Consider the following 26,517-nt stretch of genomic DNA (forward strand, 5'->3'; position numbering starts at 1 on the left):
TTCTTACCTGATTGTAAAAAATAACTGAATTTTGATGCATTTCGGAAATGCATCTCCGAAAACACCAATTTTTTGGTGTTTTCGGAGATGCATTTCCGAAGTCTAAAAAAATCTAAAAAAAAATAACTTCGGAGATGAATCTCCGAAGCAGGAGTAAGTTGGGAATTTCGCTGGGGGTGACCCCATAGGAAGGTGGGTAAAGAAAAAATCTAATTTTTTTATGTTCTTTTTTCTCTTTTGATCCTCTCACTACCATAGCATGCATTGAAGTTATAGTCTTATTTTGATCGTCACAAAAGTTTCTTAAAGAACTCTAATTCCTCAAATTGATATAAACTTGTATGTAACTATATAAGTTCACTCTAGCTATATAAATTAGTGTTGTATGATTGGTGAGACTAAGAAAAAAAATATAGTTTAAAAGATGCACACACAAAAAAAAAGAAAAGATTTAAACATCAATAAAGAAATTTCACAAACTATGAGAATTTGAGTAGTCACTCTCATACACTAACTATATATTATCAATCACATTCTCATACACTAACTATTAAATATTATCTTAGAATCACTCTAACCTTTCTTCTCAAAAGACTTGTTGAAAGATCATGTTTTTACTAAGTTAAAGCTAAAATTAAAAAGAGTCACAATTCAACCCCCTTCTCATGACATTTATACTTATTTTAGACTTTCATAATTAAACTTTCACCTCTTTTAAACAATAGCTCTCTTTCCGAAGTGGCATTGAGATATTGTTAAACATATGTTATAAAACTTGTAAGTGTCTCTTCTCCCTTAGATCATGCATAAATTGGGTGACCACATTAAATTGCATGTGTCAAATCCAGCCTAATAATTGAGTGACCACATTAACTTGCATGTGTCAAATCCAGCCTAATATATCCTAATATATGCTAAGTTAATAAATTTTTCACTAATTTCAAATCTTGACCCCTGTCAACTTTGAAACTTTCTTCATCAAGGCTTATCATATGATTTTTCTCAATGAAAATACTTGCAAATTTGAATCTAAGCACTTCTTTTTTCTATAAAAGATCAAGTACATATTACCAGTGAGAGATAATGATGCTTTGTTTTGAGTAAGCTATTTCAATTCTTAAGAGATATTTGATTTGTTCAAGGTCTTTCATCTAAATATGCACTAATAACTTTTCTATGAGTAGTTTCACTCAATCAAATTATCATTTATAACTAGTGGCGGAACCAGAAAAACAAATGCAGGTGGGCCACTAAAATAAACAATAATATTTGAGGGGGGGGGGGGGGGGGTTGTCTGCAAACAATATATTTTATAGTATAAAATTCTTATGACAATATATCTTTTTAAGGGTATTAAAAAAAATGGGGTGGGTCGTGGCCCACCACAGCACACCTGGTACCGCCACTGCTTGTAACAATAATATCATTAACATAAATAAGAAATATAGTTAGTTTACTTCCATGTGAATATTTAAATAACAAATTGTGATCTCATTGACTTGCATATGGCCCAAACACATCACAATCTTTGTTAATATTTCAAACCACATCTGATGTGATTGCTTTAATCCATATAAAGCGCTCTTCAATCAACACATGTTGTTGGTTCCACCTGTAAGACCAAAGCCAAGCAGAATCTCCTTATACACATCTTCATCTAAGTTATTCGTGTAAGAAAACTTTTTTTTACATCAAATCAACATATTTTCCTACCAAAGTGAGAAACAAGACAAAATAATATTCAAACAATATTCATCTTTGTCATGGGAGATAACGTATCCTCATAATCAATGTCATATGTCTAAATATATCATTTGTCACTAGTTTGACCTTGTAAAGATCAATGGTGCCATATGCCTTGTGTTTCACAATATAGACTCCTTGCAATCAACTTATAGGTTCAGGTTCAAGTTTAACCATTGAAGGACCATGAACAATCATAGACTAAAGTTCAAGTTCAACCATCAAAGGACCAGAAACAATTATATACTTGGGTTCAAGTTCAACCATTAAAGAACTAGAACTACTCATAGACTCGAGTTTAGGATTGTCAACATGAATATGTGTTATAAGGAGCCTAGAATCAAAACATTGTTATGACTTTAAATGGGACTCCTACAAATGAATGGTAAGACTGGTCCCCTTAGATTAGTCAGCCATAAGGCCAAATACGGAACTTTAAAAAACAAACTAATAAGACTTTATTATTTCTAATATAAGAAAGGTGATTTGTTGGGGAGTCCGGGAGAGTCGGGAGCACCAATGAGACTAATGCTCTAGGACCACAATAGAGGAAGACACAACATCTCAATCCAAAACCTTAAGGTGCTAGATAAATGAGTCATCTCTCTTATAAATCTAACATTCCGCTCATCCATAGACAATGTGGGACTTTAACCACTCACACTTGCATCCAATATTATCCCCACAAGTGTGAGTCTCCCACATCCTATAACAGGATCCAACATCGGATTCAGCTCCCACTCTTCCACCAAACCGAACCTCGACTCTAATACCACTGTTGGAGTATCCGAGAGAGTCGGGAGCACCAAAGAGACTAATGCTCTAGGACCACAAGAGAGGGAGATACCACATCTCAACCCAAAACCTTAAGGTGTTAGGTAAATGAGTCATCTCTCCTATAAATTCAACATTTCACCCATCCATAAAGAATATGAGACTTTAACCATTCACACTTGCACCCAATATAATTGACTTGATTTTAATATTTTTCAAAGGACTAAACGATTTTTTTTCTACTAGTCTTTCTTGCTATTCCTTTGAGCCCATTATTGACAGAGTCTCAATAGGAAAAATTGCATATATTTCCTCTTTTTTTATACAATCACCAATGGGGTGAAACATAGCTTAACTGATTTTATAATTTTATACTATAATATAGTTTTCAACTATCTATAATAAAATTTATGCACTTATGGCAACAAAACAAAAAAAAAAAACAAAATCCTAGGACTTGATTCATACACAAACAGGCTAACTTACAATTTACATATTCACTACTATCAACAAAGAAACATTGGGGTCATGCTTCTCTTACAAGTAATGACTTCGTCTGTTGATACTTTTTTTTCAATGGGTTGGTTCTTCTTTTTATTCATTATAGGCCGATTTTTTATGCCAACTTCATTTGGATATATTTTCATGTTTTATTCATCCATTGATAATGATATCTATCTCTATTTTATTAATTAAATATCATGTTTAATGTATATCACAAACAGATTTTGTGATTTTTGCTTTCGTTTTTTGTTTTAAATTTTGATATTTAACTTTGGGACTGACTAATTCAAGAAGATTAATTCCATTGTCTATTAGTTGGGATTTCATTTAAAATTAGAGCAAAGCTTTGTATGTATATGTATTTTTATTGCTATGCGAAGGTTATTTTTTAAGCCAACTTGAGGTGCAAATATGAAGATCCACTTTACATAAGCCCAAATTGAGGAACAAACTTATTTATGAATTTCCCTTATTGTCTCAATAAAAATATTTGTTCCTAACCCCAAAAAAAAGAAAAACATGTTGATTGTTAATACTAAAGTTTCAAACCTCAAGGGGTCACAAACTCACTTTCATACCATTGTTCTCAACCACTTTAAGGACCACAAACAAGTTGCGTTAGAGGATTAAATCAAAACCCTGGAAGCAATCATGTGATATGGTATTTATCAAAATTGATTTTGACTTTTTATGTTCTAAAAGCTTAAAATCAAGTATGATCACTATTCATGAAATATACTAGTCCTACCGGTATGTAGGCATAAACCAAACATCTCACACTAGTGTGTGTGACCGTTGTGTCATTTATTATTTTGGTAGATGTAAAATCAAAACTATTTATTTGCTAAGTGGGGTTTACTTGTACTCAGCTGAAGAGACCTTATGTACACTCTTTGTCTAGTTTAAATGTATATGTTTCTACATATATTTTATGGTGTCTATATTTTGATGAAGGGGCCTCTTTTGGGTTTGATATTGACATCCGCAAAAGGGATCTTATATGATCGAATACAAAACAAATCTTCACGCATCCCTCCTTCCTTTCAAGCCTAAAAAAAAGGCATCAAAAGAGTTTAAAAGAATGTTATGTGTGTGTTCCACAATGTTTAAAATTTACTACTACTAATTCTTAATAACCTCAAAATAAATCATTTCTAAAATAAATTCGCGAGTTCTTCTTGCCACCTCTATTTTTAAACCTGACACCCCCATATTTCAATAATGGTCAAATTATCTTTTGGGCAAATGAAGTCAAAAAATCTAGACAAAATGTCTGGTAGTTTAAAAAAAATATTTAGTGCTTACTTAAATATCTGGTCATTTATATGAAATATCCAGTTCACCAGATATTTAAATGTATCCATAACAAATGTGATGTAACAGGTTTTTTATAAAATCTAGAAACTATTGAATATTTAGTTCATTATTGAAAAACCTGATGGTTATAAAGGGGTTCACAATTGAACGACTATGATTTTTCCGACACTTTTTTACGGCTATGATTGCACCGACCGTATTGTGTGGTTCAGAATGACTCCAAAGTTGTATAAATATGGGTCGTGTGGTGTTGTTCAAATAACATGTTACAATGCCTCTTCCTCAATCTTTGTCTAAGGCGGAAATGTACATCAACGAAGCGAAAACTCCCATAGAGTTTCGGGTTCCGACAGACAGCTCATGTCTCGCCGTCTTGATATACAAGTTGAGTGATTTGTTACCCGACACGGATAAAAGAAAGGTGAGTAAGATCGAGTTTCGTGAAGACATGATTGATACCAATGGACGAGTGAAATACAGCCTTATTTAGTTGAAGACCGATGAAGATTTGAAAGTCATGTGGAAATCATATCACCGTAGGCTAACTAAGAGACCAATCGAGTTTAATGCGACAATTTTTAGATCTGTGGATGACATAATTAAGATGTTGAAACGTCTAGAATCATCTGGTAGCGCGTAGGTTTTCTTATTTATTATTATTACTGTTTTCTTAAGTTGAGTAACCGTTTGTCAAATATTAAGTTATGTTCATCATGCATCAATGGAAGTGCCAAAATATTGTATATTGTACAAATGTTTGAGTAATACTACAAATAATTTACAAATGATACATAAAAATAATAATAATGTCTAAATAGGCCTCCTCGGACAATGTGTGTTGAATGTGCTGCCAAACTATGAACCTCGTCCTTTGGGTTCACCAAACACATGAGGTTATCCATAATAATTTCTATCATCTGCAGGCCCTGAGCGTCATCTGCATCATATGGAGGCAGCCCATGTCATCGGAAGGTGCCCCAACATCAACATGAGAAGATCCCTCATGTGAAGATCCAACAAGAGAAAGTCTAGCACCATCTCCATGCTGCCTATGTGCGATGATGCAAGGGTGTGATACAGTAAGGTACCAATCCTAATACCCATCCACACACTCCGCAGGAAATTGAGCCTCCACTGCATGATCTCTAATGGCACATGCGAAACTTATAATGTTTCCACGAAACCAGCTATCAATGCTCCCATATGGAATATTAGTGATTGGCTGTGGGATATCCCGGACATATCCATACTGGAATAGACACCTCTCAGGTAATTGTCTAGCCACTAAACCCTCTCATCGCATGTAACCAGAAAAGTATAGCATCCTCTATCTCTTCATATGGTTTATCCTCTCTATGCTCTATGTAGGGTGTGCAGATGACATCATCTACAATCAGCGTATCAAGCGTCTTCCTATACTCCACAACACCTCTCGGATGTGCATGCTTTCTCCTTCATCTCTTGGCTCGTGTAGACCCAACTATCTGTCACAAATTAACGGGAAATGCGCATAAATCCTGTACTTCACAAAATAACAAAGATGCATATAACCAGGGATAATATCATAAATAGAACTAACACAATAAGAAATAATATTTTATACCTAAAATAGACTCATATAATCGACAAGTTGTCTGGTCTCAAAAACAGTCGCCTCCCCAAGGGCACCATATAGAATCGTCAACGCAGCACACCCACATGCCCAACTGCAATGCTCAAGTCTATTAAACAGCCACATGTACTTCGCATTAATGTATACGTGAGACTTATCAGCTAAGAATGTACATCCTACAAGATGTAACATGTATACCCTAAAGGCTTCCTCAAACATACCATGACCTACTAGCTCGCCGTACCTATCTCGTAGCCAAGATAGGAGAAAGTGAGCACCTCTCATAAAAATAAACACCTTAATCACACTTTCCACTATAACCCTCAAGTACTCTACAAAAATCAAATGTGTGGTCTCCTGACTAATGATATGAGCGGTGAATAAATTACCTGGCATCGAAATATGGAAAAGCGATGAGACATCATCCAATGTAATCGTCATCAAACTTAATGAAAGATGAAATGAAGATGTCTCCTTGTGCCGCCGCTAACAAAGGCAGTAAAAAGTGAAGCATCCAGCATGGTATGCGAACATTCCACCAAAGCAAGGAGATCAAACTCATCAACTATCGTATTCACCTCCTGTAAAAAAAAAGAAAAAAAATATCAATTAATTTCAAGGGTTAAATATGTCTGGGGTCCCTATAAATATGGCAACTTTCAATTTTAGTCCCTGTAAAATTTTTCTTCAAACAATGGTCCTCCCAATATTTTCCGTCCCTATTTTTGGTCCCTCCCGTTAGATTTCACTAACGGAGGCTTACGTGGCATGTCACATGTCACGCCACATCAGATAAAGTCAATATAAAAAAAAGATACAGATTGTGGGGGTTTTAAACCCCCTTTAGATAACTTAAAAATAATAATTTTTTACAAACAATTAAATAAATACTTGGTAGGGAAATCTTTGCTGTTACAAACTTATTTTCAATTAGATGATTCTTGTCCTTAAATAGCACCCCAAGCCTATCAATTAAGTTAACTTATTATTACCTCGTGCCATAAGCTCTAATATTCTAATATTATCCCATCCTATATATATATATATATATATATATATATATATATATATATATATATATATATATATATATATATATATATATATATATATATATATATATATATATATATATATATATATATATATATATATATATATATATATACACACTCACAATTACTACATAATCAAAATTGGTAATTAATTTATTCAGTGAGTATGTGTGCCTGATATGTTAATGAGACTAAACCCAAAGAGCTCCAGTTTTTTTAAGCAATGAAGACTCATGACTTGATTGGCTCCACCAACAAGTTCACCACCAATGAAAACAGATGGAGAAGAACCAAGTCTTGAAAGTGCTTGTTCAATCTCTCTTCCTCTTGATATCTCATCAAGTTCATAAACTGCTGGATTCACACCAAAGTCACAAAAAAGTGTCTTTATTGTATGACTCATGCAACATGAACTCTTGCTGAATATCACCATTGGTCTCTCTGAAACCATCTTATTCACTCTTTCCATTGTGATACAGATGTGGAAAATAATGTTGATATGTGAAGAATGTGTGGATTTTAAAACTGAAGATTTAGTATGAGGTGTGTTGTTTAGATAAGCAAAATATAGCATGCTTTAAATAGGGGCTTGAGGAGAAGAAAATGTTGTGTTGGGAAAGAAGTGGAGAATCGTGGATGGATTAAGTCTTCTTTTTCACAACTAGCTCAAACGATTCTTGATCCCATGCATGGATTGCATGCATCAAAACAAAGCACGACAAGTCCTGTGTACGACAACTCCTTAGCGTACGTTTTGTTTTTTTCATGGTAGAATATTTGCACTGCATATATACTCGACTTCCAAATGAAGAATAATATTGAACAGTATAAAAGAAGAATTATAGTTTAACATTAAGAATTGTAGAGACATAGTTTAATTAATCACACAAAGATGGGGAAGGAAAAGATATATAGAAGATGCAAAGAGGATTGAGAGAGTGTAATGAAGGTTTATAGGTTTGATAATGTGAAGAATGAGGATAACAAAGATTTCCCTACTAACAGATTGATTAATTGCTCTTGAAAATATCTGGTTTTTTAAGTTATTTACAGGGGGTTTAAAACCCCCGCAATCTATCTATTTTTAATTAGTATTGACTTTAATTGACGTAGCGTTACACGTGGCGTGCCACGTAAGCCTCCGTTAGTGAAATTTAACGGGAGAGACTAAAAATAGGGACGGAAAATATTACGAGGACCATTGTTTGAAGAAATTTTTTGCAGGGACTAAAATTGAAAGTTGCGATATTTATAGGGACTAAAAACTTATTTAACCCTAATTTCAATGTATCATTAATAAATAAAGTAACATAATAGGCATATCAAATACATACATCTCCTTACCGAAACTTGAAAGCTACATATCCTATGAGAATAGACGTGTTAATGGGCCCACCAAGAAACCCCTCACAATGTGTACAAAATGGGTCTAAAGAAGCAGCGGCAGTGACATCATTAGTATGTCTCTCAATAGATGGAGTAACCTTTACATCATCAGCATGTGGCACCTCATCAGCCGTGTATGGAGTATGAACCTCAATAACAGTCTCTAGAGTAATTCTTGTCTCAAAAATATGAGGTACCTCTGTCGGATGGGGCACATCTACCAAAATTTTAACGTTCTCTTGAGCTAGTGCAAAGGGTGCCTTTACCACCATCTGAACATCCTCCTGAACTAATGTAGATGGTGCTTGGACATCAACTAGCTCATCCTCATCACCTCCCGTCCATACAACAGCAGATCTAGATCAATTATGTCTGATCATACAGGGTGCACGAAATTGGGCCTAATCAGCCAGCTGCCTCCTATGAGAGTTGATTAATGCCACTCTCCCTTCCCTAATATGCGATTCCTCCACATCAACTCCCCTATCTCGACCGCTCACAGCATATACTAAATCACATTGTCTAACGACAATGAAATCACCCGTGCCTCTGGTCTTCACTTCAACAACAAAACAAAATTTTATAACCTATTGGGCTTTTGAAAATATATGAAAAATTATAGGTCTTCCAGATATTTCAAAATATGTAATAACTAACAAAATGATGCTTATGGACTTTTATAAATATCCGACTTCAAATCCAAATTATTTGAAATGTCAGTTTGAATCAATGCAATGTTATCGGATATTTTTGAATACTCGATAAAATATATGCATTTTTTGCACATTTCAAAATCACCAGAAGTACTTATGCATTTTTATCGGATATTTTCAAATATTCTACTGAATGTATGAATATTTACTGAACATTTTCAAAATATATAGAAAATATGCATTTTACCAGACATTTTGGAATATGCGGTAAAGTTTTATGAAATATCCGGAAAAAATCCTAAAAATGTGGTAAAAACCATACTTATTTGTCATCAAATGCGAAAAAGTCGGGTAGTTAGCCTGAAAATTTTGGAAAATTTGAGAGGTTTTCAATAAATTCAAAATTTTCCAATTGTTTTTGTGAAAGGTAATATACAAAAGTTCAGGGCTATTATGGTAAAATCATAGGATTTGTGGGGGTTCCAAGTATAACTTGGGGTGGCATGAAGATTTCTCAATAAATTCACATATTTGTCAAACAACATTTATTCTGGGCCGCTTCAAGCCCATGATGAAAGGCCTAATAGTAATTGTCGGGCAAAAAGGTGGGCAAAGCAAATGAGACCCTACCCTAGTTTATGGTACGTGATTTTAGCCTCCAATACACTCCCGACGTTGAATTTTAATGGGCAATCACTCGCATAAGGCGTTAAATCTCATGGAGACTGTTTTAACCGTTCTACTTATATAAAGCACAACATGCGTCATTTCAGGTAATTTATCATTCACATACACAAATTAGTTTCTCACTCAGTGGTGTTGGAGTACAAACCTTGCAGGTCCACTCCCGCTCCGCTATATCAAGCGCTCACTCCACTGCATCGTAACTCCAGTTCATTCGATCTTCACCTATCTTTGGTTCCTATGCGGAGCATTGGTGCCATGTGTGAGAATCAACTTCTGATTCTCAAGAATTTTCACGAAGAGCTACCATTTCTTCACCATGATCTCATATTAACCAATCTTGTCTCTTTTAGATTACTGATCTCTTCCTTGCAAAGGTCATCGATCGAATTCATATTGTCATGGTAGCATCAAAAGTAACTCGTTCGGTCGTCGCACACAACGCCACCATTGTGCTAGCTATTGTAACCAACGCTCCAGATCTGATGAGGGGGCTCCACTTCTCCCACTGGCTGAGAACAATTAGGTCTTAGTTACTCCTCCAACAATTCGAACATCACCAGATGTAGCACCTCCAACAGTCAGACATGGAACCTTTAAAGTTCTTCCAATTTTCCAACCTTTTTTACAACTGATTCAAAGTAAAGCTTTGAAGTAGCATTCTTCATAACGTATAATTCTTGGACACAAGATGCTCCACAATCTCCAATAGTTACAACATTTTTAGGAGGGCGTAGGGAAAACGATTTGTTGAACATCGTGTAAAATCCAATACAGTAGAAAAATTCACAAATGCTTATCTTTGTCGCACTACAAGATGAAATGAAACCAGCAAACACCTGAACAAAATGCTTGATGTTGAACGTTCAATGATTCAAGTTGTTTGAGCTTTTCAAGTGTTCAAAACGATTAAGAAGAATGAGACGATAGAGAATATGAGATTCTAGGATTCAAAACGATGAAGATTGAGGGAACGATTGAGAATCTCGTATTTTAGGATTTTTTTTAAAAATGAATGGTTTCATTAATCAAATTTTAATTTTAAAGTGAGGGTATTTGAGTCATTCCAATAAGTGAAATACATATGTGAAATAAACATTAAATAGAAAATAAATAAATAAAACAATGTCATGTCAACTTTTTTGTCAATTTTTTGATGACTGAGACCTGATGAGGATACAAGACAAGAAAATCTTCAAACGTTAAAAAAGTTAATCAAATTTTATTTTGGGGAATGTTTCAAAAATGACCCAAATAACTCAAGAAAGAATGTGCATTAAGCCAATATAACCATATTTATTTTATCTCGGTGGAATCGTAGTTATTTTATTCAGAAACCCAAAAAACCTAAAGCTGACTTGAATCAAAAAAAAAAGAAAATTGTAAGATGCTATATTATGTAGGAATAGGATTGGCTCCTTTGATATATGATATTCCACTTGGTTACCACCCACGTGGTAAGGCATCACTGATTAAGAACAAATGATAGAAACTCTTTGAAAAAGAGTTTCACTTCACCTACAACAACCAACTAATGGCGAGCATGGCCAGAAAGAGTTTCACTTCACCTACAATAAACAACAACTAATGGCAAGCATGGCCATTCATTTATACAACATTATCTATATTGTGCCTTTCCTTTCACGCTATTTAGACTAGCCCAAAAACATGCACCTTAATTCCAATTGCTTTCTACTATTTACATACAGTACTCACCACTACTCACATAATATTATTGATTTCAATCTTGATCATCTTTATATTTTCGAAAATATATCTCCAAAGAAATGCATATTCAATATCCAACATATATCATTATTCGACACGATACTAACACAAATAATTATGTTTCATTTTTTAATTTTATTAAATTATTATCGATTTCAGTATCGTATATGTATTTGTGCTTTAAAGTTGACCCTTTTAATTGTATTTAGTAGTATATTATTGATTCTTCAATGAGAATAAAGATGTCAACAACATCTATATTCCCAAATAATATACAAATTGTTACATTCACATCATCCATAGAATGATATATTATCTTTCTTTTTTTGATGCATAGAAAGATATATTATCACAATTCACATAATTGAAGATTTTATTCTCTATTAATTGATGTTACAAATTGCGATTTGTGGTATGAGGTGGCACTCTAAAAGATTGGACGGTCCTTTAAAGAAAATGAGAGGAACAAACAAACAAATTAAATAATATAGCTAGGAAATTGAGGAAATTGATAATAAGTAATGATGATATTTTTCAGGAAGAAAAAAGTGCATGTGTCTTAGAGTATTTGGCAGCTATTTTTGCCTAATATTCTTTCTTGAATGGATTGAGTTATTTTTAATATTATATATTATAGATAATGTTTCTTTTCAGAAACCTTAGACAACATAATGAAGACTTTATTATTTTAATTTGTTTGTATATAAATTGAAGGGGGTCAATTCTTCTATATTAGTAGTTTTTTTATGTGATCCAATATCAAAATTAAGATAAATAAAACATTGAATCGGGGAAGAAGGTCACCTCTAATGGAACCTCGTGTTCGGTTTGAGATTGGTCTTTTGAGGACCGTTAACCACTTCGTTATATATTTAGAGTTTTTGATAAAATAAAATTGTATAATTTTTTTGTCACAAATATAATATTAGACTATTATTTAATTAGTTAAAACTAAAATTATCTAATTAATATTAAGTTTGTGACTAAAAACATAAATATAATAAAAAAGGTGAGATTATTTTGTATATACTATAGATTAATATCTAATTTGATAAGGTGTCAAATTAGAATATTGAAAACTGAAAAATAAGTCTAAGGATATTTATATTGGGTTATGGTCTTCTCATTTGTAGTGCGATTGAAATACACGGTTTACCAGATTCTCTTTTCATGCCCATCAGAAGAGATTCAAGAAACCCTAAGAAACTCTATAAATCGGAAGATCACATGTCTGCTATCGCGGCGGGAAAAATTTGAGATTAAGTTATTGATGAACTTGACTCGAAAACAGAGACCTTACGACTAATGTTCATGCAATACAGCTAGAGCTGTCAAAATGGGCTAGCTCATATGAGTCGGTCTGTCAGACCCGGAAAATTATAGCGTTTGGGCCTTAAAATTAGAGTCCATATTTTTCAGGGCCTTTTTAACCCAGCCCTAAAAAACCCGCTACTCATTAGGGCTAGCCCATATGAGTCGTGGGTAGCCATCAAGCTCGCATAATTATAAAATTAAAAAAATATATATATTTTTATTGTTTACTCCAAAATATCATATTGATTTTTCTCTCCTCAGTAAATTTTATCTCTATTCTATTCGATCTTTCACTTTTAAATATAATATATTAATATAATCAACATTCTTAGATTGTATTATATTAGTTTTTCGGTTATTTTAAATATTCAAGTATTATTTTCTATAATTTGGACATATATTGTATTTAAAAACACATTATAGTATTTATAAGAGATAATATAGTACTTAAAAATGTATTATGTTTAAAATACTATAATTTTTTATTTTAGTTATAATAAATATAATAGAATTTTTATTTTAAATTTTCTAATTAAAAAAGTCTGTTTAAGGCGGAATAGCCCAAAGCTCATCTAGAGCCGGACTCGGATAGTTATTTTCAAATCCATATCAAATCGGGCCATTTTGGCCCAGCCCTTAAAAACTCAAGACCGGCCCGTTTAAGGTCGGATGGCTCATTTAAACAGCTATAAGTACAGCTACCTACAGAACTTGGTTATTTTATATATAATATTTTCTTCATACATGAGTGAGTTTAAATTAATTGTAGGCAAAATACCCTTTTTCGTCCTCTAACTTTGACTCGGGGTCCAATTTCGTCCCATAATTTTTAAAAAGTTCAAATAAGTCCCTTATCTATTAAAAACGTACCACAAGAGTCCTTTCCGTCCAACACAGGCAAACGGACGTTAGTAGAAGCTTATGTGGCAGCTTACGTGGACGTTACTGTACTCTTCTCCTTCGTTAAAAGGAATTGGGGGATAGGGTTAAACCAGATTCTTCTTCATTTTCCAGATTCTTCACAAATTGGGGGTTAGGGTTTGCTTGATTCCAACATTTTGAGATTGGGAAGAAACTGGGGGTTAGGATTTTGCAGGAACATGAAGTCGCATCAATGTTCTTCTCATATCTCAGCAGGTAGCCATGAAAGTTTGAATTCTGAGAATTGTAGGAAAGCGAATTTGCATTGTAATGTTGTGGTATGCCATTGTGGAGCTAAAGCCACCCTACGAAAGTCCAAGACAACAAAGACTTTTGGAAGACAATTCTGGGGATGTCCCAATTTTAAGGTATGTTAAGTTTTTAGAGATTGTTGGTTTTCTAAGTTTATGGTAATTTAACAGCAATCTATGGCACATGTAGGGGCCTGTGAATCCTGGGTGTGGATTTTTTGAATGGTATTTGGAGGAAGTTGTAGATACAGATGGTGATTGTATGCAACATATGGTGGAAAAGTTAGGAAAAAAATTTGAAGAGATACAAATGGATGTTGCCAAAGTTAGATTGTCAACTGAAGAGATAAGGCAGGAGACTGATCAAATTCAAAGGCAACTGAAGAAGATGATGAAATTGGAAAAATTTTGTGGCTTGATGATTATGATCATGTTATTGGTTCTGTGTTTTTTTAAGGTCTAGGTTGCTCATGTTAAGGTTTAGGTTGATAAGGAATTAGATGTTATTGGAAAAATTAGTAGATGTTATTGTTAATGTAATCCGTAGATGTTTAGCTTGATGATGTAATTTTAAGGTTTACCAGTTGATGTACCTGTTATCATTAATGAAATCAGTGGTTTGGTTAGTGTTAAAATTATCAGTGGTTTGGTTAGTGTTAATGAATACAATATCAAACATGTGTTTCAAATTGAAAGATTGCAATAACACCATACATGTTCATTATCCATACATGTTCAAAACCAAACTTGTTCAATACCATACATGTTCAAAACCATAGATGTTCAAAATCAGACATGCTTAAAAGCTTACATGTTCAACATAATACATGTTTAAAAGCATACATGTTCCAAAAGCGACACTGCCAAAATATGAAACTAACAGTCTAAACAATCTAAATATCCTAAAAATTCTAAACATTCTTCTTGGATGAGTTTCTCTTTGTTGGAGTTGTCCTTCTAGTAGTTGGGCCAATTCTTGATGCTCCTAATCTTGTGGTTGGTCCAGGTGGTACCCAAGGTGTTGGTGCCCTTCTCACTCCTAATTTCTTTGCCTTCTGAGCAGCAGGTTGTCTGCTTCTGGATGTCTGAGAAGGCTGAGTTGTTTGCTGTTGAGTTGGCTGAGAAGCTTGTGTTGGTTGCTGGTGAGTAGGCTGAGAAGCTTGTGTTGGTTGCTGTTGAGTAGGCTGAGAAGCTTGTGTTGGTTGCTGTTGAGTAGGCTGAGTAGAAACCTGTTGAGAAGCTTGTTGAGTAGTTTGTGTTGAGTTTTGTTGAGTAGATTCAGTAGTTTGTGTTGGCCCTGTTACCTTACATGTGGCTTTGTTGTGCCCAGATTTCTTGCATCTACTGCACTTCACAATTAGCCCAGTTCTCCTAAGTTTTCTGTCAGACCCATCTATCTCTCCTTGTTCCAGATTCCTTTTCTTCTTTGGTCTTCCAGGCATCTTTCTGTACTTTGGAGGATGCACATCTGGGTATTGTGTTTTTTCCCATAGGTTTGAACCATTAACAGGGTAAATGACTGGTTTGTATACTGCAATGTACCTGCTCTTCTTATAGTACTCAGGAATATAATCTTCAAATTTGAAGTTCCTACTCTTCATGCATGACAAGGCATGCACACATGGCAAACCAGTTAGTTCCCACCTCCTACATGAGCATTTGCTGTCTTTCAGGTTCACTGTAAACATCTCATTTGGATCTTGCACATGCTTAACTTCAAATATATGTTCATCAGACATCCTACATATTAGATAAACCAAACCATCAGAAGTAACTAAATATTGTTTATCATACCAAACCATAAGAGATACATCAAATATATGTTACACACCTTACAATCCAATTGTTTGTGCATGTACTAGTTTTCTCCACTTGCTTTCTTATGTTTGGTAGCACTGCATCATCAGACAGATTTTGGAACCTCATCCTGTTGGTTGCCCACCTCTCCATGAAATAAGTTCTGATCTCTTCAATCATTGTTATAAGAGGCTTGGACCTTGACTCAAGTATCACACTGTTGAATGACTCAGACATGTTGTTGAGTAATGTGTCACATTTGTTGGTTACCTGGCATAACATTCAGAAGCATTCAGAACCATTCAGAAATAAGTTTAAAAATTTCAGTGAAGTTTACCTTAAAATGTGATTTACTCCAGAATCTGGGAGATGTCTTCAACATATGCAGATATGCCTCACCATTGATAAGCCTCATAGCCCTCATTTCTCTTTCCCAAGCTTGTACATATGTTGTCTTTGCAGCCTTCCATATGGCATCCTTTAACATTTTTCCAGGGAACTTCTTCCTAAAGTTGTTGTAAAGATGCCTTACACAGAATCTTTGTTCAACACCTGGCAAAAGTTCATCCATGGCTGGTAGTAGACCCTGTAAAATACAAAATATGAATTAGCACATACAAAATGTAGTAGTAATTATCACAGACAAAATATGATTATGTACACACCTTTTGTTGGTCAGAAATGAAGGTGTATGTAAGGCAATCTTCTTGACCTCCTAAATCCTCAATCAAGAGCTGCAGAAACCAGGTCCAACTATCCTTGTTCTCTCCTTCCACAACTGCAAAGGCAACTGGGAGCATCTGATCATTTGGATCCCTACCTATTGCAGCAAGAATCTGCCCACCACATAAGCCCTTCAAAAAACAGCCATCTAGACCTAAGATATGTCTAGACAACTTGAAGCTTTCTTTACATGCTGCAAAGCAAACATACATCCTTTTAAAATAAGGTCTTTGATCTTCTACACCTTCTTGAACTGGTTCAACATTAAGTTTCACAGTGGACCCTGGGTTAGCTCTAAGTAGCTCATGACAGTAATCATATATTCTTGTGTAATCCCCTAAGAAAGATCCATCAACCATGTCTCTTGCCCTGAATCTTGCCCTTATTGCCTTGGTCTTATTAACACCCACATTCCACTTTCTTTGAGCCTTTGCTTTTATATCCTTTATCTTCATCCTTGGGTTGCTTTTCAAAGAGTTTTGAATTCTCTTGCTCAGCCATTTAGTGGTCAACAATTTTACATTATAGTCCCTACTGCACTCATGCTTGTCAACAATTTTCCTTAATTGCCAAGTATCCTCATTTGGCAATTTGGCACAATAAGCTTCCCATTGACAACCAGCCTTGCAATGCACTCTAACCCTCACTTTGTCATTCTTTACAAACTTCAAATTTCTTCCACTTTGAACAGCATATGAAGTTATGGCTTCCTTGAATTCTTCCCTTGACCTAAAGTACACTCCAACTTCCCATTTGAAATTAGCCATGTCCTTCTTCAGATTGAACATTTGGTATCTCTTCTTGGTAACTGCACCAGTGCTATCATCACTATCACATCCACTATGAAGTTCTTCACTTTCATCCTCCATACCCTTTTCCATATCTTTATCAAACTGTTTTTTGCTTGGTTCACCATCAGGGTGTGATTCATGTTCAAGTAGATTATCCAAATCCTCTTCCTCCAACTCATCAAAACCATCAGATGAATCATCAAATGCCTCTTCCATAGCACTCTCATAGTTCTCATCAGCACTGTCATCTCCATTATCTGTACTAGACTCATCATGCACCTCACCAACATTATTATCCTCCACAGCCACATTACCTTCATCCAATCCCACATTATTATCCTCCACAGCCACATTACCTTCATCCAATCCCACATTATTATCCTCCACAGCCACATTACCTTCATCCAATCCCACATTACCTTCATCCAGTCCCACATTGCCTCCATCCTTTTCCAAAGCATCATCAGTTTCCTTATCCCTAGCCACATTACTCTCCTCCTGACCAACTACTTCATCATATATTTTAGACAGTAACTCTTCCTCCTCTCCATTCACTATGTCCTCCTCTTCATTCACTATGTCCTGCTCTATAGGGTAGTCACAAAAATCTGGCTCACATACAGTGTGTTGAATGTATATGTCAACCCTAAGGTGAACCCTGTAAAGATCAGCTATGTCTAAGGCTCCCTTATCATCAACTAACTCAAGCATGCCAAATGTAGGGTCCCTATACCATATTCTCTCAAACTCCCTATAGCCTAAGTGCTTAAGAACACCAACTAATTCAAAATAGCTCCAGGTGTCTACATCTATTTTCAGGGTAGCAGTGTCTCCTCCTTCATAGTTATTATTGTCACTATCAACGAAGGCACCACTATGGTGAATTGTTAGATAAATGATCTCGTCCATTACACCTGATTCAAAACAACCCTGAATAAGAACCCTAAATCATAACAATCAGAAACATTTACAAGATGAATAGAACCCTAACAAACGTAATCCATTTCAGCGAGTAGTCCATGTAATAAACCCTAAATCAAAACAATCAGAAACATTTACAAGATGAATTGAACCCTAACAAACGTAATCCATTTCAGCGAGTAGTCCATGTAATAAACCCTAAATCAAAACAATCAGAAACATTTACAAGATGAATAGAACCCTAAAAAACGATACCCTATAAGCGAACCCTAATACAAATGAGTGAACCCTAATACGAACGAAGATGAAGAGAACCCTAAAAACGAAATCTATTCGCAACAATCAGCACCATTTAGAGGTATAAATGACATACCTGTGATTCTTCAGTGATCGATATTCTTCACGCGTACGATTTTGAGCTTTGGAGGTACATCCAGAACTTATCAGCTTCAACTTCTGTGGTTAATACTCTTCAATAGTTGCTAAGGGTGAAAAAAGAGCTTTCTAAAGGATACTTGTTTAGTTTTAAATTAATGATACACACGTGGATAATACACATCAACATGTTAAATGCCACCTGTATAAAAAAATAATAGCACAACTAACGGAAGCAAACGGAAGGATAAACGTGGTACGTTTTTAATAGATAAGGGAGTTATTTGAACTTTTTAAAAATTATGAGACGAAATTGGACCCCGAGTAAAAGTTAGAGGACGAAAAAGGGTATTTTGCCTTAATTGTATTTAGGCTTGTGATAATGAAAATGTTTGTGTACCTCATTACTTTAAGCATACACTTTAATTTTATTTATGCTTGTGATCAAGAAAGTGTGTACCTCATTTCTTTAAGCATAATCTTTCTACCCCTGCCACTGACTTTGACCACAATCTGACATTGAGACGCGTCTAGCCCGATTCCCAAAGCTCGTGACATGACAGGACATATATGTCTGTTTCTCAAATCCCCTTAAGATCATTAACAAGATTAACGGCGTGATCATACTCCTCATTTTTTAATTGATCTCACCAGGTGGAAGATTACCCGAGAATGATTTGTTAGGATCAAAACATTTACTAAAATATTATTATCATCATATTCCTTAACTAGAATTAAAGAGTGGTTTAAGTACAATTACATAAACAGTGAAAAGCAGGAACCAAACTGAGGAAAAATCAAGCAACACAACAAGCGAATCTTTCTCGTGCTTTCTCTGCTTTTCATAACACTTCATCGACCAATGCCCTCACAGCAAAATTATTTTTTTAATATTTGGGTATTTGGACACATGAAGATCCCAAAGAGCATCATCAAACCTGTACTCCATAACCAAAACCATGTCTTCAACCATGTGCTATCCCAATTAACCATTTTTAAAATAAATACTGTACATTTTCTTTATTACTACCAAGTAAAGTATCTGCGCATTTGGATTCCTGCCTCTGAAAGCATTTTCATAATTTCATTTCTCCTCTACGTATCATTTTTTTTACATTCATAATAGCGTACCTCCTACAAAAGAATTTACAAATCTAACCAATGGAAAAACAAGGAAAAAAGGCAGAGATCATTTCCACCACCTTCCATATACAAAGATCTCCCTGCCTTCAATGAACCCATCGTTATGGCAAAACCTTCAAAATTTCCCCACAAAGATCCAGCATGCAGATTTGATTCTCAGTGTCATATAACCTGTTAATCAGGTCAATTGCATGCTCCCCAATACCGATAACTGAATCGATTTCCAGCTTTTTTTCCTGGATATTATTCAGATCAGTAGTTGCAACTTCAAACATTGTCACAGCATTTACACATTCTTCCCTACTGGATGCTACCGGTCTTCACTGAATATTCTCCCAACAAAATCACGGAACCTCTTTGAGTAGAGCTTTGGATCAACAGCTGAGATTGATGAAGGGTCAGCCTGCCAGGACTTGTATGCATGCTCCAGCTTCTTGCTGATGTCATAATCTTGCAAAATGTCGATAATCCCACAATATAAAACAACGTCATGGGTCTCCCCAATGCGATAAGGAGTAAAATGGCTGATACCACCACTGGTGTATTGGTCGAAATCACTCCGTCGAGCCATGCGCTCTGCTCTTGCAGGCATATTAGCTCCTAACCTGATCAAGGATTTCCTGAAAATAAAGACAAATCTTGCGTAAAACACCAAAATTTACAAATATGATTAATCCCCTTCCCTTCAGATAAAGTTGCTTTTATGCATTCACATTCACTATCAACATTCAATATTGGCTCAAGAAAATTATGGGACTACCTAGTCATAAATAAATATGTCAACTTTTTTAAAAACAATTAGGACTACAACCTGTGAATGCCCCTAAAAACAAAGGTTGCTTGCTCTACGTGACTACATTATTCCCACCTACTTTCTAAGATAATTCAAGCTAATTGCAATTATTTCCATGAATGTCATCACCATTATAAGAATTATTGAGCATTTAAAATAACAAGAGAATTTCTCCAAAAATAAATAACATCAGAGAACTAGAACTTAACCATAACATGCAGTAACAGGTCTACCAGCATCTCAGAGCTTTATGGGGAACAAAATGTTACTACCACTTAAATTATGAATGAGGTGTTAAAACAACCTAATAATTCTGTTAACTTAAATTTTAGAGAATATAGAGAACCAGAACATATTTCAACATACCTGCCAGATTTGACTCGATCCCTATCCTGTAGCTCTGCTTCCAGGAAGCGATAACCACGCATAAACTTTTCACTCTGATAAGAGTCCTGCTTGCCTAAAAGTAACAATATAATAAGTCTTAGTTCTATTAATATTACATAAAACTCATCTACTATGCACACCGAAATGAAATATTCATCAATACCAGTTCGCAAAAGAAACGGTGACAATCCCATTTTGTCATATGTATTATCATCACGAAAATGAATGCCAATCAAAAGACTGTAATCCATAATTCCCTCGGCTTCCAAAAACTCGCAATCCCGCTCCATTTGTCTGCACAATAATCAAGATAAGTTTAGTTTAACAAATAGGCATGATGTCTCAAGACTAAGTAGCAGCGCAAATAACACTCACTGAACAACTTACTTGATAAGATCCTTGAACCAACTTCTTTGCAAGCGAAATACAAAATTGAGATCCAGGTCCTTGAGGGTGGTAGTTTCATCAATCTCTTCTTCAGTCTTATCTGTTGTACGGCCATGTGATGATCCTTTCAAGTCAAATCGTCTATGTATTGGATACTCTGAGCAGAAAAGATTGCCCATCACAATGAACCGAGTCTGCTTTTCAGTAAAAACAAATTTTCAGCTCCTACAAATCATAAACCAACCACTTCAAACAACTTAAACTTCAAAGACATACCTTCTGGCCTCCAATTGGTTTAACACAGTGTACCCCATAGAACTTTGTCACAAGCGAATTCTCATACTTAGAAACATGTTGATAATAACTGCGAAGCATCCGAAGAAGTACCTAAAAAATAATCACCAAAGTCACCTCAATACACATGTCCATCACTATAGTTTGAAAGAACGCAGAAAAGTTGTCAAATTCAAAAACAAAAAACAAACCTTGACTTCAGATTTCTTCACTGTCTTTATCATATATCTGTCATCTTGGGTCAAGTAGAAGAAACTTCCACTTTTCCCAGGTGATGAAAGCTCCCTAAGGGCAGCATTCCCACATATAGCTAACATATAATCAGCAGGATCTACCTGAAATAGCTTCCTCAACTCTCTGAAATTCAAAACCAAACCAAGTTAACAATTAAACAGAAGACAATAAAATTGCAATAAACTCAAAAACATTATTAATCGTTATCTAATTAGGCTAACCAAGTGTGAAAGGCAAATCTAAAAATAGCTCAATTGGTAAAGACCTTACAACACCCTAGCATGAAATTGAATATTTCCTTTGTCTATGCTAAAAGAAACTAACAGTAACTACTAGGGGAAAATCAAAAAGGCTATACCTAAAAACCATAGGGCAATAATCCTTCCAGCGGAACTCCATCGATTGATGTGGTGGCGTACTCTTAGAACCTTCAGAAGGAAACCTAGTCCAAAACTTCTCCTTCGAATCAAAATCACTCGGTTTTAGCTCTCTCGATATGGAAGCTTCCTTTCCAACAGAGTGCCTACAAAAACAAAACAAAAAAAATCCCCTGAATACAAAACTAGTAAAAAAATACAAAATCACAAACAATCAACTAATAGAACCTAAGTTGCAAAACTGAACTTTACCTAATACCCAATTGCAGATTAAGCATAAGATCATAATTCTTATGCCCCTTAGATATAGTTTCACCAGGTCTCTTAACCTCAGAAGCCAAACGACAAGGATTCCTCTGAAACTGCTTAATCTCTTGTGGATCTGAAACATTTCCACTCCCAATCCTATTCAAAATCGACACATTATCAATTATATCACAAGTTATATCACCAGCTTCTCCATCCGATTCCCATATACAAATCTTCCTAAAATTCTTCTCCCCTTCCACCTCAACCGAAGATCTCTTCCTCATCGTTATCGCAAAATCATCTCCAAACAAAGGTCCATTCCCAGAATAAAAAGTCCCATTCAGCAAATGCATCTTCACATCCTTATTATTCCAATTCCCAACATAACAACTTCCATCAGGCCAAGTAAACACACCTTGCCCTTTCGGAACACCATTCTCCCACTCACCTTCATAACGATTCCCATTCAACCAAACAAGCGTACCTCTCCCGTTAATAACACCGTTCTTCCATTCCCCAATATACTCATTCCCGTTCCTCCAAACGTACCTTCCGTTCCCTTCTTGAACATTCTTCTTCCACCAACCTTCATAATAATCTCCGTTAACGTAACGTCTCTGTCCATACCCGTGCTTTACATCGGAGCTCCATGAGCCTCTGTAACTATCTCCGTCGGATCCGGTGAATATCCCAAACCCTTCCATTCGACCTAGCTTAATCTCCCCTTCGTATACAGCTCCGGACGGCCACGAGAATTTTCCTTTCCCGGAAGCTTTTCCTCGCTTCCACTCTCCTTCGTAAATACATCCATCACTCCATGCGTATTTCCCCGATCCATTCGGTACGTTACCGGAGAAACTCCCCATGTAAGAATCACCGTTCGGTAACACCTTCTTCGCAGTACTTTTCGTTTCGAATTCGATTGTTATACTTGTCGGTGAAACTCTCCGACTGCCGAGATGAGACCGTCCACGGCCGGTAACAACAGCCGGCGGCGGTTGTTGGTTTTCTGATGTGCTGTTGTTGTTGCTGTTAGCGTTAGCGTCTGGTTGATGGTTGGAGAAAAGTGATTGGCGCATTTTATGGCGGTGGTGTGAAGAAGAAGGTTCTGTAATTAATGCATTTTCCGGCGAGAGGAAAGTTTTGGTATCAGAATCACTTTTTCTCTGCTTTATTTCTATTTTGGAGGAAAAAAATGAATAGAGCAATACTCCATCAAAATACAACTAGCTCAGAAGCCAGAGAGAGAAGAGGCTATATGCATAGTGATTAGTGCTATTTATCGGTACTAGTGGTGTTTTTTGGTTTTATATACTAGTGATCAGTTAAAATAATTTAACATTAATTTAAACTTAAAATTTCGGATTAAATTGAAATATTTATTTTAAAATTAAGTTTTATTAAAAATAAAAGGAGGGAGAATTGAATGGGATAGTTGTTTATATTTATTATTGCTCTGTCCTATAAAAAAAATAGAGTGGTTATGTAATTAATTCGACGGCTTTGTAAGGGAAGTTATTATTGTTAAGTGATGGTTGGTTGGTTAGATTCATTAATTTAAAATTTGAATAGGAGGAATAAACCCTTGTCCTTTTTTTGCAGTAAATTCTTTGTAGGTTCCCGATGACAGCGAATTCGTTTCTCACTTGGTTACAGTGGGATTGGAACGTAACGGAATCACCTAGGAGGAACTTCTACCATCATTCAACTTTTATTCACCTGTCCCACAAATAAAATAACATTCCTCAAATGCTTCGCTTTAAAAAGAATTCCTTAAATAGCCTATTTTTAATTTAAAAAATTAATATCTATTAATGCTTGAAGGATTGTTTTTTTTAGAAATTCTTGCATGGAAGGTACTCCATGTTTGGATTGGTGGTGGTCATAATTGATTCAGAGAGAATTGAGTTTGGTAGAATTGATTTTAAAAAAATTGAGTTTAGAAGAATTGATTTATGTTTGGATACAATGATATAGAAGTGATTGTTATCGATTAATGTTGTTTGGATAGTTTTAACAAAATTGATTTTGAATTGTATAATTACCAAAATCGTAATAAATTCTAGTACAAATCAAAAAGAAAAGAAGTAATTGATAAAAATTTAAGAGGATAAAGTAAGAAAATTTAAAAGAGTTGTAATAAATAATATATAATAAATGTAGAATTGATTCTACCAAACTCAAAAGCTAAGAATTGTAGCTTCTACTAGAATTGCTTTTGGGTGAGGAGAATTGATTTTGAAAAACTATCCAAACAAGAAAAAGAAAAAAACAATTTTCAAATTGAGGTGGACTAGAAGTGCTTTTGGGGCTTGTAGAAGTCAATCCAAACATGCACTAAATCTATTTCTTAGGCACAACCAATAAGAAGAGAATAATTTTTAATTTATTTTTATTTTTACTTTGTTTTTAATTGGATTCATGGGGTGGTTGAGATTATGAAGAAGAGAAAAAATTCTTTGATTTAATTTTTAATTAATTAAAATTTTGTGATTGGTTGTGTGTAAAATAATTTCTTATATCCGTGTCCATCTAAGAATTTTCCTTTTTTTTATAAAAAAAAATAAAATTGATCACTGTTTTTTTATTATTTACTTGAATTGAAAAAATATTTTAATTGAAAAATAGCACAATAATAATTTAAATAATAAAAATTATTTTAATAAAATATTCTTATATTTTACAAGAACTAAAAAAAATTATTCTATCATAATAATGTGTTTAAACTTTTAATAAATTTGTTCTGAGGAAAATGTTAATTTGTATCTTATGGATACATGTTAAAAAATTTATAAATAAAATTTTTTTATTAAAAAAAGCAATGAAAAAATACATAATTTTCAAGTAATTTTCAAGTAATCTTTGTTTTTATCTAGCTCTTAATTAGTGTCTCATAAACACTAATTAGTATTATCCTATAAATAATAGTAAAATAATAAAAAAAATAAATAAATATTAAAATAAATAATAAAAAAGACTTTTGTTCATTAAATTGATGATAGGGTTTTTGTCGGGCTTGGATCCTCTCCTTCTATCTTTTCTCTCCACTTCTCTTCACTAATTTGTCTCTATCTCTCTCTTATATTTTATCTTTCCTCTTTAATTTACAATTTTTTATTAATCTTCCCTTTTATTTTACACTTGCTTGAGTGATGGAGGTGGAAGGAGGGAAGGAGAGGATCCAAACTAGTTTTTGCCCATTGGATTCAATATAAGTTTTTAGTTTATTAAATTTGTTTACTGGTCTTTTTTAAATAATAGAGTGTAACCATTATTCATTTTATTCATTTCACATAATTCATAATCATGTTTAATTATTTATCATAGTTGTGGTATTTTATTATATGAATAAGCATATGAGCATATGTCTGGATCCATATTGTAATTTCAAAACACTTATGATCAATTTTCAATTCGATTTTTGGACAATTCGGATGATAATTCAGATGGTATTAACGTATGACATGGAACGTGTAGAAAATGATTTAGATGTATGTGGTATGTTTAAGACACATTGAGGAGAAGTTTCTAGGAGAGTTGATGGTTCACCTGTTTGTTTTTTCGTTGTTTAAAATTTATTTAAGAAGGGTTGTAATTTTAAATTGATGTAACTTTACTTTGTATTTATATCATATTATGTTGTATTCGAAAGTTGTTAATTTTTAAATATATTTTGTATTTCATGCAACAAATAAATGATTATTGATTAGTAGTTAATAACTTGGTTATAATATGAAATTAAAAAAATTAAAATAAACATAATTAAAAAAAATTAAAATAAACATAATTAAAATAAACATAATTGTAATTTATCAACAATGTATTAACTCTTGAGTAAAGTTTTATTCTATAATAAGTTGTTTTGTGGCAAGCTAAACCAGTAAAAGCTCTTGTTTCAATTAGGGATTGTCTTAAGAATTCTCCGTTTGGTTCATGAATTTTGCCTGCAGCTAAAGCTCTATTTTGATTCATGAAGATCAACCAATAAAATCTCCACAAAGGTTTATGAGCTCAACCCGATATAAAATATTTGTCACTTTGAGATTAGCCCGTGTAAAATCTCATCTTGGTTATTAAATTCATCCTAGTGTAAAAGCTTTGTTG

The 26,517-nt window shown here is 34.3% G+C and overlaps 3 protein-coding genes across 3 annotated transcripts; all 3 read right to left on the minus strand.

The window, feature by feature from the left end:
* Positions 1–5,941: 5,941 nt before the first annotated feature.
* Positions 5,942–7,474, minus strand: LOC131627359 (protein MAIN-LIKE 2-like). Its single transcript, XM_058898203.1, has 3 exons — positions 7,244–7,474; positions 6,529–6,531; positions 5,942–6,436 (listed from the first exon to the last, which is right to left on the minus strand). The coding sequence occupies exons 1-3, from the start codon at positions 7,472–7,474 to the stop codon at positions 5,942–5,944; spliced, it is 729 nt and encodes a 242-aa protein (XP_058754186.1).
* Positions 7,475–14,786: 7,312 nt separating this feature from the next.
* LOC131627377 (uncharacterized) lies at positions 14,787–19,458 on the minus strand. The gene is made up of 5 exons (XM_058898225.1): positions 18,548–19,458; positions 16,405–18,167; positions 16,077–16,325; positions 15,774–16,009; positions 14,787–15,682 (listed from the first exon to the last, which is right to left on the minus strand). The coding sequence occupies exons 2-5, from the start codon at positions 18,160–18,162 to the stop codon at positions 14,854–14,856; spliced, it is 3,072 nt and encodes a 1,023-aa protein (XP_058754208.1). The 5' UTR covers positions 18,163–18,167; positions 18,548–19,458; the 3' UTR covers positions 14,787–14,853.
* A 146-nt stretch (positions 19,459–19,604) lies between these two features.
* Positions 19,605–23,700, minus strand: LOC131627378 (phosphatidylinositol 4-phosphate 5-kinase 1-like). Its single transcript, XM_058898226.1, has 8 exons — positions 22,417–23,700; positions 22,146–22,310; positions 21,745–21,910; positions 21,536–21,646; positions 21,260–21,453; positions 21,036–21,166; positions 20,852–20,945; positions 19,605–20,312 (listed from the first exon to the last, which is right to left on the minus strand). Exons 1-8 carry the CDS (start codon positions 23,490–23,492, stop codon positions 20,003–20,005), a joined length of 2,247 nt encoding a protein of 748 aa, XP_058754209.1. The 5' UTR covers positions 23,493–23,700; the 3' UTR covers positions 19,605–20,002.
* Between the last annotated feature and the right edge of the window lie 2,817 nt (positions 23,701–26,517).

This window comes from Vicia villosa, unplaced genomic scaffold (assembly GCF_029867415.1).
Source record: "Vicia villosa cultivar HV-30 ecotype Madison, WI unplaced genomic scaffold, Vvil1.0 ctg.000359F_1_1, whole genome shotgun sequence".
In the NCBI taxonomy this organism is placed as follows: Eukaryota; Viridiplantae; Streptophyta; class Magnoliopsida; order Fabales; family Fabaceae; genus Vicia; species Vicia villosa.

Coding starts and splice junctions, on each gene's coding strand:
- LOC131627359 (XM_058898203.1), bottom strand. CDS start 7,474: ATGGAAAGAGTGAATAAGATGGTTTCAGAGAGACCAATGGTGATATTC.
- LOC131627377 (XM_058898225.1), bottom strand. CDS start 18,162: ATGGACGAGATCATTTATCTAACAATTCACCATAGTGGTGCCTTCGTT. Junction 16,326..16,404: donor TCATTTCTGACCAACAAAAG/GTGTGTACATAA, acceptor TGTATTTTACAG/GGTCTACTACCAGCCATGGA. Junction 15,683..15,773: donor ACAAACAATTGGATTGTAAG/GTGTGTAACATA, acceptor TCTAATATGTAG/GATGTCTGATGAACATATAT.
- LOC131627378 (XM_058898226.1), bottom strand. CDS start 23,492: ATGCGCCAATCACTTTTCTCCAACCATCAACCAGACGCTAACGCTAAC. Junction 21,911..22,145: donor TATTGCCCTATGGTTTTTAG/GTATAGCCTTTT, acceptor TTTGAATTTCAG/AGAGTTGAGGAAGCTATTTC. Junction 21,167..21,259: donor TGGTTCAAGGATCTTATCAA/GTAAGTTGTTCA, acceptor ATTATTGTGCAG/ACAAATGGAGCGGGATTGCG.